Here is a 12,739-nt window from a genome sequence, read left to right as displayed (position 1 = left end):
CCTGGTTGTCATTGTCAATCTCTGAATCTCTGTGCTAATTTTTTAGTGTAAATGGCTTCATTGTAGATTTTGTCAACATAAAATTTATGGTTAATGCTGTGAAACAGTTTGTTTCTTCTGAAAAATTAAATGTGTACATAAAATATCAACCAATATTGTGCACTCAAACATGGGTTTGTTTTCAACAACATCGCCCTTCGATGCAGACGTAGGTAAGTGATAAAACAGTTTTTTCTTTCTATGAACTTAGCCTACTGATGGTCATTTTAATGTAATATATATTTTACAGGAATATTGTTGCTGCTTTAAAGTTACTTTGTTAATAAACCAGCTGCATTTTTTTTTCATACTCTTCTCAACCTAGCCTAGGCAACTTACAGGGGTTGTTAAGTTTAGCTGTCTTGTGATTATGCAATGTCATAGTTTGTTTAAGTAAGTTAGTCACCTGGACATTTTTAAGACATCGTGAAATCTCACCTTTCTTTAAACTTCAAAGAATTACCTCCAGGGAAAATTTTATTTTGCATATGCATATGCTTTTAACTTGTCATAAATAATTTCGTAGGAGTAGCCTATTCTGCAAATCGAATAGGTTAGGCCTACTTAGGACCTTTTCAAGTTATTTTTTTTCAAACTAAGCTATCTTAGTTATTACATAGAGGAACGCGTCCGGTAACTGGACGTGGATTAGGCGCCCAGCTGTGATGTCACCAGGTTGTGGGGGCCCGAAACACCACTACCACAACGATACAATGTAGGCCTACTGCCATCGGTGTTCGTGGTGTAGTGGACAGGGTTCTCAGCTGATGTTCAAGATGTCCCTGGCACGAATCCCAACGGCAACTTAAATTTTTTGTCAAAGATTTTGCTTTGAATGCAATTTATTCTTAACTGTACATCTTTTGTTAGAATTTTTGGCCCTTATAATTTTATGTTATGAACAGAATTTAACCTTCATTTGATTTTTTCATCATCAGCAAGTTTGGTTGTTAGGTTATGTTATGACAGTAACTGCCGGGCGCCTAATCCACGACCAGTTACCGGACGCGTATCCTCTGTGTAGTTATTAATATAGCCTAACTTAAGGGTTATTTTTGAGATTGTGTGGCATCACTGTATTTTCTTTAGAGAACATTTTTTAATAAAGGCATAAGTTTAATCAAAGTATTCTCCTTAGGTATAACTTATTGCGTTCCCTTATAAACTAGTGATGGGATAAACAACTGATTTCAACCATCTGATGGTTTTGCTTTCATCCGATAGTTTTCTTTCATCCAATAGTCTTCAGATGGATAATTCATCCGATGGTTTTTAGTGTAGTGGGTTGGGGAGCATCTGTGCTGCTTCCGGAGACAAAAATAAGTTACCCAATTATGGAATGAATGGGTAAACCACCAGTTCGCGCGCCTGATCAGATAGATGGTTTTGGTATTGTGGCATTTGGCGTTCCTACCCAGTGCCATGTTTCGGTGGATTTACCCATGCATGAATTTAAACAGATAAACATATTTTTTGCATATTAAAGAACTTACACGTACTGTAAGAAAATTACATCCCTGTTGCCAATTTTGTAATTTATTTAATAGCCTATATTTATTTATTTTTTATTTGTTTAAAATTACCTATTTTAAATAACTTAAATAATTCAGGTTTTCTTAAGGTTTGTTATTCGCTAGGCCTATTTAATTAAGGAGACAATTCCCATTTTTCTAAGTTGCTTGGTTAAGTTACCGTATCTTATTAATCTTTGGATGTGTCTAAATTATGACCACTCGGTAAGATAAGTTAAATATTTGTTACTCATAATATTTTTTTGCCTAAAAGGTATCAAGGCTGTTTGTACAAATTAATAAAGTCGTCATAATTTAAACTACCTACCGGTACATAAGTAATCAATAATACCTAAGTTATCTGCCCAATGCATTAAAGTTACTGTTGTGCTGAGCATGAATAGATAATTCACCAGAGAATGGATGAATAAATAACCCATTTCATACCCCTGTGTGGATAAATAAGGCAAACAAATTTACTCATATACCAAAAAATATTCATTTCACCATTCAATAAAGAACAGTTTCAGTTTTCAAATAACTAATTCGTAAATGATTGATTTGTAGCAAACGGATTGATGTTTCAATTAATAATTACAACTTACGTCAATCAATCCAGTAATATTTATGGAGGACGCACGTTTCAACCTTTAGGTCATCTTCCTTCTGCTCCGCTGTTGCACTAGGTTATTCCATACTTAGTTGCATTGTTAGTGCAGCAAATCTTTTGGTCAAATCTTCTACATTGAAGAACATAGTCTGACCACGTAAACATAAAACACAAAAACACGACGCTGACGAAGACGAAAACATTTAATAAAACTATCACCGTGTGCATGGCTGAACGGGCTCGGGACTGCGGCGGCACACCGCAATTAGTAAATTACCTACACCATTGTTTTTGGAGAGATTTCAACAACAAAAGTTAGGCTAGTTGCATCACAAGATAATCAAAAGTTTCATCTCAAAGTAAGTCAAAAGTGACACACAAAAATAGGATATCTCTAGCATGATCAAATTCTACTTATCTATAGGCCTACCTATAGGTTTGAAAGAGATGAAGAAATCAGTTCAAATTAAATTTGAGTGTTTTACTTTTCAGAGAAGGCTACAGACGAGAAAAATACTACAGAAGAATGGAGTGTTATAATGGAAATTTGTGATAAGATTGGCAATTCGTCACAAAATGCTAAAGATTGTCTTCGGTCGATTGTCAAAAGATTAAATAACCCAGATCCACACATAGTAATGCAAGCAATTACGGTAAGTTATGATTATGGAGTTAAATTTCTCTTTTTATTTTAAGTTTTTTACATGAATAATTAATTCCAATCCATTTTTTATCCTGAGGAATCTATTCAGTATTCAGTCTTTTTCTAAAACAAGACTTTTCAACCACCTCTGTAGGCTACATGAGTCACACAAACAACACTGATATCTTATCAGTAAAGGGTTTTCTAACTTTCATGAATGACTATTCATATGAAAGAGCCAATCTGTATAAGCAGATATAGAAATATGTATACAATACTACTCATTGGGCTTAAATTATATGATTGGGTCTACTTACTGTAAAGATACGGTTAAGTTTAAATTTTAAAGTTGCTTGGAATTGTAATACCTTTGACATAATTGCCAGTCTACTATATTTGAAATTGTTGAGTTTTAACGATGTACCGGTAACTACTTCTAAAAATGATTTTCTTTGTGTATATTTGAAATTGTTGAGTTTTAACGATGTACCGGTAACTACTTCTAAAAATGATTTTCTTTGTGTTTGTTTTTTTGTGATACTGTAGTAATATGCATATTAGCCTAGTTTAGAACTTAGTTCATGAGGAAAATCAGAGTAGAGAAATCTGCATTTTCAAGAAAAATACTGGGTAGCCATTCAAAATAGTCCCAAATCTTTAAAGATAAAGAGCAGCCATTTTTAAACTAAACTAATTCTGATTTCATCAAAAGGTATGTATTGACAAGAGCTTAAAAATTATTTATATAACGAGATAGGCCTATGTGTGAGATTTGAACTAGTGAACCTCAGGTTTTGGTCCATCCTGTGTTTGAAAAAAATTTAAAATAGACTATAAGTTTTCCCTTGGGGTTGGTTTTTTACCCGGCTTCTTACACAAGTTTAAAATGCTGCCTTGATTATGGCGATAGATAATACAGTAATGAATCTGACATTGATCCCTTGATACCGCAGCAGCAAAACTATAAATTTCTTTCAGGATGACATCAAAACTATGACTATTTCTGATTGCAACAAAATTTTCCGGTTATTTCCTGACGTCTTGTCCTGTTAGTTTGATGATGGCTTATTGCCCTATCTTGTCTTGGTTTTTTGGACTCTCACAAGATACTAGTGTTAAGCCCGTGTGGTCTATTGGGGGAATGCATCTGAAGGAGTGTTCCTGAGCTTAGTCAGCAGGTTTGCTGCTCCTTGGGTATATTAATTTACAGATGAGTTTGTTTTGCAGCTGCTGGATGCTTGTGTGAACAATTGTGGCAAGGTTTTTCACTTGGAGGTGTCGTCAAGAGATTTTGAGACCGAGCTTCGCAAGCTGCTGACCAAGAGTCAGACTAAGGAGGTGGCTGATAAACTTCGCCAGTTGCTCAAGAAGTGGGCGGAGGGAGAGTTCAAGACGGACGCTCAACTGAGCCTCATACCTCATTTATACAACAAGCTCAAGCAGGAAGGACATGACTTCTCGTCTTCTTCAGATCCGTCCCCTAAGGTACTGAGATGCTACTCTAGACCCTTTTGTAAACCAACCCAGAAATGTATCAGCCTCGGTGGAAATAGAGATTACAGTAATCTATTCGCCCTAAATTTTACAAAATGGTTAACTTTTAATGCTTTACGAGAATATAGATTAATAAATATTTAGAGAGGTGTGAATTGTAATTGTGGGAGTGGAAAACAGTGTAATAATTAACACACTTGGGAATTCAAACTATTGCAGTAAAGCTCAACTTTATATCAGTGTGTAGCGAGACTATCTAATCACATGACTATGAGTTGGCAATGTCTTTGTCCAACACAGGAAAAGTAGAGTTAAACAAGACAAATCATTATTTTGACAATAGCCAGTTAGGCTAACTTTAATGGGCAAAATTGTACCTAACAATATTGTGGTGTTAATTACCTATACTTGATTAAAAAGATTTGAATCCTATATCTATATCTATATCTATAAAAGAGGAACTATGTATGTATGTATGTATGTGTGTGTGTATATACGTTATGGACTCCGAAACCGCTAGACAGATTGTAATGAAACTTTCAGGCATTGTTAAGCATCTTCCAAGGATGGTTCGAGTGAAGTTTGGTGCAGATCCGTCAAAAGGGCTCTGCCCTAGAGGGTTTTAAGTGGGCCAATGTCAGACTTTTTGATCTACAATGTTTACAAATAAATATAATCTAAAAGCAGATGTTTACTTTCACCTGTTCAATAACCTTCAGATGTTCAATAACTTTATTCATGTTTTGTAGGTTTGAGTAATTACAACATTCTGTATTAGCATTAGTCATGATTTGAAATAGTGCCACAGTGTTTCTACAGAGTGCAGCACAGAAAACTATTTTACATTTTAATAAGTCCAAATGTATTAAACCCCAATCGCAGCACACCTGTGCACACGTTTAAATTCTCCAATGTAAAGTATTAAAACATAAAAAACCTTTATCAAAGTATTATAAACAATAAAAGGGATGACTTTTTTAAATTTATGACAACAGCTAATTTGCAACCAAAAGGTGAGTGAGCGTAGCGAACGAACATCAACCTGGAGGCGAGTAAGCGTAGCGAACGAGCTAACCTGAAAACAGGTGAGCGCAGCGAACGTTTTCCATCCTGAAGGCACAGAAAACGTACTACTATAACCCAGAATGCCAACCGCATGGTAAAAAGCATTAAGCGGTTTAGCTTTTTACCATGCGGTTGGGATTCTGGGTTATAGTAGTACGTTTTCTGTGCTGAAGGTGAGTGAGCGTAGCGAACGAACTTCAACCAGGACGTGATTGAGCCATGCGAATACTTATGAAGTTAAGCGGGGCAAAGCCCGCGGGTACAGCTAGTATTCAAATAAAACTAGCTAGAAAGTCTTATTCTTCAGAGAACGAGAGAACATGCTATAAAACTAAGTTTTGTGATGTCAATAACTTTATTTGAAAAACAGATACCGTATGTTCTAGATCAGAATTACTACTGTTCCAATCTTTTTCCTCCCATCCTCAGTTAAAAATGTTACCTTTTTGTAAATTAATTAACATTTTTGAAATAGATAGGCCTATTTGGAAATAGGACGGCCAGCCCATGAGGTCTCTCGAGACGCCATCCCTCCCAAAAAGTTCATTTATGAAACTATTATTTTTGTTATTAATAATTTTTCCCTTAATTTGATAGCTCATGAAAATATTTGGTTATATTATTTGTTTAATAGATTTGTTGTAGCCTAAAAATGTATTTTTTACAATTAATTAGTAAAACAACCATAGACAGCACAGCTTATTTCAACCACTTTTTGTGTCCATAATTTTTAATTCTCATGTTGAATCCCACTCTTGTGCACAGGCTGCCCGCAGTTCACTTCCGAAGGATCCAAATGCAGTGTCTAGTCAACAAGAAGTCGATGACATAGCCAAAGGTAGATATGTTTCACAGTTTACCAGTTTTAATCATTTTCTGTGTTGGCTTGGCATGTTTACCCATAATATATAGGCCTAGGCTATTGTGTAATATGTTCAATGAAAACATTTGATGAACTTTTTGGCCTATGTATTTTCATAAGTAGGCTATATGCGACAAATAGAATAGAAAATAGAATTTTAAAATTTGTGTAAGCTTATTATATAAGAAAGGGTGTTTTTTTTCATCCTCACAGTGGGGAGTAAGGAGTAATTCAATTTATTTATTCAATACAACACAATGACAAAAGAGCATTATAACACTAAGCTACATAAGCCTCAACATACAACAGAGTTGGACATTAACATAGTAAAACATTCAGTTGCATCTCTATTAGATTGATATTTTCTTTATACGTCAAAGTAACTTAATCTTTTATTAAACTATGAAGGGTTTATGCCCAAAGTTTCTTAGTCAAGCACTTAAGAAATTTTATGATTCTGAAGTTGAATGAAAGATATTTTTGTATTGTGTATTGTGAAACCTGCAAATTGATCATGTCTTCTTGTTTCTTATTGTATTTATCAGTTGTCATTTTTTGTTTGATATTTTAATTTACATATAAGATTAAATAACTAACAAGAAAGGAACAAGGAAAACAACATACACAATTAATTATAATTCTGTAAATGTATTCATATTATAATATTCCTTATATAACCTATTAAAACAACTCTTCGCCTGCTTGCAGTCTGCTCACGTCCTTTGACAACTAAGTAAATCAATCTGCAATCTAGCTTGTCCCTTTAGTTTTACTGCTTGACTTGAGAAAAACTACTTTTTGACATTGATAGTGAATTGAAACTAATTAATTATTATATGCTGTACCGATCGCAATTTTACCGAGCAAAATGCTGTACCGAACTGATGGCGGTAATTAGGCCAGAACCATACCTTACCGACTTTTTCGGTGCACCGCAGACCCCTAATTGTTTGTCTCTTTCTACGTAACTTTCACAATAGAAATCTGTCTGATTTTAGCGATAGAACTCAGCTTGAAGGAGAGCCAGTCACCTAAATACCAAGGAAGCAGTGCATCAGGAGGGGGTAGTGGTGGTGGGGGAAGTCTTTACCCGTCAACTACCCTTGGGTCTACCACAACTGCCGAGCCACGTAAAGTCCGGGCGCTTTACGATTTTGAAGCTGTTGAAGACAACGAACTCACATTCCTTGCCGGTGAAATCAGTAAGTTATATCTGATGTTGACTGTTCGTGACAAAGTAGTGAGACCAACAGTCTACTGCTGCCATCGAGATTGTTTGGTCATGATAATGCTAATTTCGTTTGTATTTAATGTAATTATTTATTTTAATTTGTTGAAGTTCGCAAGCTTGGACAATTTTGGGCTTGCAACAAAACTAGTCAGTACCATTTTGTTTGACAAAAATTTAGACTTTAGAGGGAGGTAAGGAAGTCTATTATGGCATGCAGGAATCCAGTTGATAAAATTTATAGTTTTGTCATGATTAGGCCTAAATGTAGGCAAAGTTCATAGACGTTAAATGTTAACCTTGTCAGTTTAGTACTTAGTGTCTATTCATACTCTCTTAGAGCAAACACAGATAAAATTTCTTCTTTAAATATTATAGATTATTCTTTATTACTGCTTTTGTATAATATCCTGTAATATAACATGGATGGATAACTGATCAAATACTAAATAAATGATAACAATCCTCAAACAGAAATTCCATTTTAAACTCATTTACAGCATTAGGTTCTCACAATCCATCAATAACCTTCCTTGCATATTAAGATTTCAGTAATAATTTTGTTCTATTTCTCAAATATTTGCATCATAATTTGTTGTTTTACAGTCCATCTACTCGATGACTCCGACCCCAATTGGTGGAAGGGCTACAATCAGAGAGGGGAAGGACTGTTTCCTGCTAACTTTGTAACTTCGGATCTGACTGTGGAGCCTGAAAAATTCAGTAAGCTAGTTCTGTTTAAGTGGTTCATGTGTCTTTTTATAGGCAAAGCACTTTTAACCCCTTAGACTAGTCAGTGATTGAATAGTGCATATTTTTTCATTTTCAACACAAACATTTTAATTATTTTGTAAAAAAATGTTAATGGCCAAATACATAGCAAGGATAAGCACAAAGTAGTGAAATGACTAATTTTATGTTTCTCAAAGAATTTATAGATTATTGAGGATGGGGACGCCACTATGTGCGTATTTTAACCCAAATATGAGTGTAGAATGAGTGGCGCAATCTTGTAGTCTTGTTCTTGTTAGTGAATAAGGCCGACATATTCCTTAGACACAGTTGTTAATTAATAGACCATACAGCTAATGGCAACTAAGGGACCTACAGTTTAGTGGAATCGGAACCACATGTTTGCCTTGGTATTACACCCTTCCTGTCAACTTCCACCCAAGCTGCCTATCATTTTATTGTAGGTGAGTCTCTCTATAGGCTTTTACAAGTAAATCAAAAGAATTTTAGATATTTTTTCTTTGGTTGTATTAGCTAGTAAGGGGTGGGGTATTTTTATTGAGAACTAAATTTCCAGCATCGAGAATTGCTTCGTTCACAACATAATATACTTTTCTGGATCTGACATTTCCCTTGATGTTAGTTAACTTTCATAATTGTAAAGTGTAATATGTTGGTGAGTTTACACTGGATAGTATTATTTATATCTTTACAGAGGAACCCAAGAAAGGTGTTCAGTTCAGTGAGGTCGTCCAGGTGAAAACCCTCAAACCCGTTGAACAGGTTGAGATTGAAGAGGATAAAATTGACAAGTGAGTTGCAACTATAGGTTCATTACAATATTCTGATCATTGTCATTTAAACAATTTAGCGATGCCGCTACACCCTTGAATGAATTACAAAATGTTTTTGAAAGCAATTTTTAAATGTTTTTGTACACACTCAAAACCAACAATTTTATTTTATTAGCAGGTAAATATTAACCATGTTTTTCAAAAGTAGTTGAATTAATTTTTGCAAGAACTATTTTAAAATAGAATTCCCTTCTTTTAAATAGAATTTTGTCTAAAGTAGCAGGCTCATCATTGACTTTTAGTTCAGATACTACTCTGAGGTGAAACAAAATGTTGTTTTTTTACTGTAAGGTTGTGCTTTTACCACCGTACATCCCTTGTATTGTACTTGTTTCTGTTGTAGGCTGCTACATATGCTGCATGAAGCTGATCCGACTGATTTGGAAAACGATCCAGAAGAGTTGCTTCAGTTAGAAGGTTAGTAAAATCCAAGTTTATTAATATTATGGACTTAGTATTGTTTTGATAAAGCAAAGTAAATAACAAATCACTATGACCACCAAGGCAGCCTTGTGTAAGACGGAATCCACACTTATCGTGCACACAGAATCCTGCCGGGAGTATGCATTAAAGGCTGAAATACGAATATAAACTGGGAAAAAATAATAAATAAACCTTCGTAAACAAATCGATCTTCTATTAGAGGATGGAATGGTAAACAAATTTAGGTCATTACTCAATACTATAGCAGCCCAGTAGACGCACAGGCAGAGTTTGGTTCTAGATGGGTTCCACGTTTAAGCTGTGGCAAGTTTTATGATACCGTAAATAAATATAAACTGGGCGACCAACAGAGAGTGCTAATGTCAAGTGCTAATTACTGTAAAATACTAAAAAAACGTATTGTAACCTATGGGTTAAGAATGTTACATAGAGCACAGGGGCCCAGGTTGTGAGGATAACAGGCATGGGAAAGAGTCACAACTGGCACAATAGACACAGCACTTTGCTCTCTATACACAAAACAATAGAATATTTCACTGTCACTGGCAGCATTTTCAACTGAGGAAGAGAAAGATTATGAGAGTTTAATGGAGAAAGAGAATTTGGTAAAAATTCTCTCTCCTTAGTTGAAAATTCTGTCAGTGACAGTGTTATTCTAATGTTTTGTGTATATAGGCCTACTATATAGTGTAAAGTGTTGTGTCTATTGTGCCAGTTTGGACTCTTTCCCATTCAGATGAGTCTGCTAACCTCACAAAAATTCTAATTGTAAGCTATAGCATATTTTATATCACTACAGGTCAAGTAAATTTTCTTTTGTTCCGCAGAGCAAGTGAACGCTATGGGTCCCCTGATAGACTCTGAGTTGGAGCGAGTGGACCGTAAGCATGCGCAACTCACACAAGTCAGTTCCGGACTGGTGGAGGCCCTCAATCTGTACCACATGTTGATGAGGGAGCCACAGTCGCAGTTCACTCCCAAACCTGTCCAACCATTCCCTCAACACCCGGTGAGTCAGACATTAGTATTAGATTGATAATTCTCTTTATTTGCGATTTCAAAGAAATACGATAGTGTCACAAAAAATATTGGTAGTTCTTTTCAGGGGTAAAATTTATTATTATGGGTCAAACAACTCTTTCATCTAGTAAACGTGTTGTACTACCAGCTAGGTCCGAAGTTGTTGCTTCAGGTTTTTTGTCAGTGTGTAAATCTTTATGTATTTTGTATACATATGATTTTTTGTCCAACGTAGGACGTTTTTTTCCAAATTCTATAGTAGACCGAAAGATTGTAGTCGGTAGCTCTTCTGGTGTAGGTAGAAATAAAATTTTTGATTTCTGGGGTAGTCCAAGTTATAACAACTGCATTGTGTTTTTTTTATGTATTAATATGTCCAAATCTTTTTTGGAGGGCTTTAATTGTTGATGATACGGGTAGATGAATGTAGTTAGTAAGTCAGAACAAAATTACTCAACTAACTCAATAACCAAAGTTTATGATTATTTATATTGCAAAATTAGAAAATATTTCATGCTATTCGATAAAATTGCTTTATGTAACCTCCTATCTGTAACAAAGTTTAACTACCCATGGTGGAATTACTGTGGGCTAAATATAAGCAGTCTGAACCAATCTGGTTTCAGTTCTTTTACTAAACCGTTCAACTAATCAGCTTTTAGAGTTTTGTTTTTAAGTGAAAAGCAGTAACCAATCAGAGTGAACAGTAGCTTGGGCTCGGATCACAGGCCTAACCCTTGGGTCCGTGACTAAATTAAGAATAATTTTATGCTGTGGTAAAATGTTCAGAATGCGTCATCCAAACCTCACTAACTAACCTATGTTGACACAACAGATGTACGGTCGTATGAGTGGTCCTCCAGGGCCAGTCTATTCGATGCCCCCTGGACCCGAGTATGTCATGGGGCCCCTACACCACATGCCCCCGATGGGGCCCCCAGGTCCCCCGCCTTCGGGGCCTTACTCTTTACAAGGCCCCCCAGGATCTCGTCCGGAGGAATTACAAGGACCTCCATCTCTGCCCCCACAGTCAATGCCGTATCCAAATTGGTAGGTTGGATTGATTACATGAGGGATATTGCACTTCAGACTATTGAAAAGCTTATAAATGTTGAATAAGGAATTATTTTAAAAAGGATATAGTTTAACTAGCTTACATGAGAAAAATAGGGCGCAAAGGTTAATAGATAAACTAATAAAAGATCACAAAAGTTAACATTGAGTGCAAGCTGAGAAATATTAACTAAGATTTTGAATTTTGTTTCACCACCACGGCTTCACCATAAAGTCCATCCCTAAAAAATAGTGTAGTGAAACTGTTCCCTACTGAGAAGGTAAGAATTAGCCTACTAGTACTTTACGGATTCCTAATCTCAATTTTAGATAATCTCCCCAAACCTTGTCAATCAGCCAGAACCTGGAAAATGTTCAGTAGAAGCGTAAGTTGATACAGAGTAAACTTACAATGTTATATATCTATTCTATTTGTATTATAAAATCAGTATCTAGAACGTTATTGTGAAGGCCACAGTTAGCAACACTAAAGACTTCTCCAGTTTTGGATTTTTACTTCATTTCTCTGTAATCTACTCTCTGAAGATGCCTATATCCAAAACATCCCGTTTCAAAACAGTTTAGCTTAACTAGCCATTTGGCTTTCCTTAAAAACGCTACAAATGTTTTAATAAGCGTACAGGGGCACAAAATGCTTTGTGTGCAAGTTGTAATATAGTCATATAAGTATTAAAATAGTTTCACTCAAGACATGTTTGCTGTGATCAATTACAGTAGTATCACGTCAAGAGTTTGTGTCTAAGGGATATACACATTAATGGCATCTCAGTGACTAAATTTGTAGATATCCTTTTCAAGTTAATAAGTTTATTAATTTGTATTATTTTATAATTTTTCTTATGGTTTCTTGGTGTGTTTAGTAGGGAAAATAAAAACATAATTTTATTAGTGTAAGTGCTAAAAAATTCAAATTTACAATGTGAGCACTTTGTTTGTTATAGCTATGGAGCCCCGTTTCCAGGTAGTGGCCCCGTCATGGGTCCCCCACCCGGTGGTCCATTCCCCCCACCACCCAACAGCCAACCATTATGAATCCTAAACCAAGTGTAAATATTACTACAGCAGCACTCATGTACAGCCTAGCATTTCATATCAACATTTCAATGTAGAACCAAAAATGTTTTGTATTATTCTGGATCAGTAAAAAAATATTGTTACCTTAT

The 12,739-nt window shown here is 35.4% G+C and overlaps 1 protein-coding gene across 1 annotated transcript; it reads left to right on the top strand.

The window, feature by feature from the left end:
- Window positions 1–12,739, top strand: LOC129000042 (signal transducing adapter molecule 1-like). Its single transcript, XM_054426894.1, has 11 exons — window positions 1–212; window positions 2,653–2,813; window positions 4,031–4,288; window positions 6,128–6,200; window positions 7,223–7,426; window positions 8,059–8,175; window positions 8,900–8,996; window positions 9,382–9,455; window positions 10,310–10,491; window positions 11,338–11,552; window positions 12,518–12,739. Exons 1-11 carry the CDS (start codon window positions 170–172, stop codon window positions 12,606–12,608), a joined length of 1,515 nt encoding a protein of 504 aa, XP_054282869.1. The 5' UTR covers window positions 1–169; the 3' UTR covers window positions 12,609–12,739.

This window comes from Macrosteles quadrilineatus, unplaced genomic scaffold (assembly GCF_028750875.1).
Source record: "Macrosteles quadrilineatus isolate MER2022 unplaced genomic scaffold, UCM_ALF_1.0 Scaffold_8__2_contigs__length_117827958, whole genome shotgun sequence".
Classification (NCBI taxonomy): domain Eukaryota; kingdom Metazoa; phylum Arthropoda; class Insecta; order Hemiptera; family Cicadellidae; genus Macrosteles; species Macrosteles quadrilineatus.
The sequence above is the reverse complement of the archived record's forward strand: the minus strand, read 5'-3'. Positions and strand labels throughout refer to the sequence as shown.

Excerpts from the sequence above, each read along its gene's own strand:
- LOC129000042 (XM_054426894.1), top strand. The coding sequence starts at position 170 with ATGGGTTTGTTTTCAACAACATCGCCCTTCGATGCAGACGTAG. Across the intron at positions 2,814-4,030 it reads TAGTAATGCAAGCAATTACG|CTGCTGGATGCTTGTGTGAA; the intron begins GTAAGTTATGAT and ends TTTGTTTTGCAG. Across the intron at positions 10,492-11,337 it reads AACCATTCCCTCAACACCCG|ATGTACGGTCGTATGAGTGG; the intron begins GTGAGTCAGACA and ends TTGACACAACAG.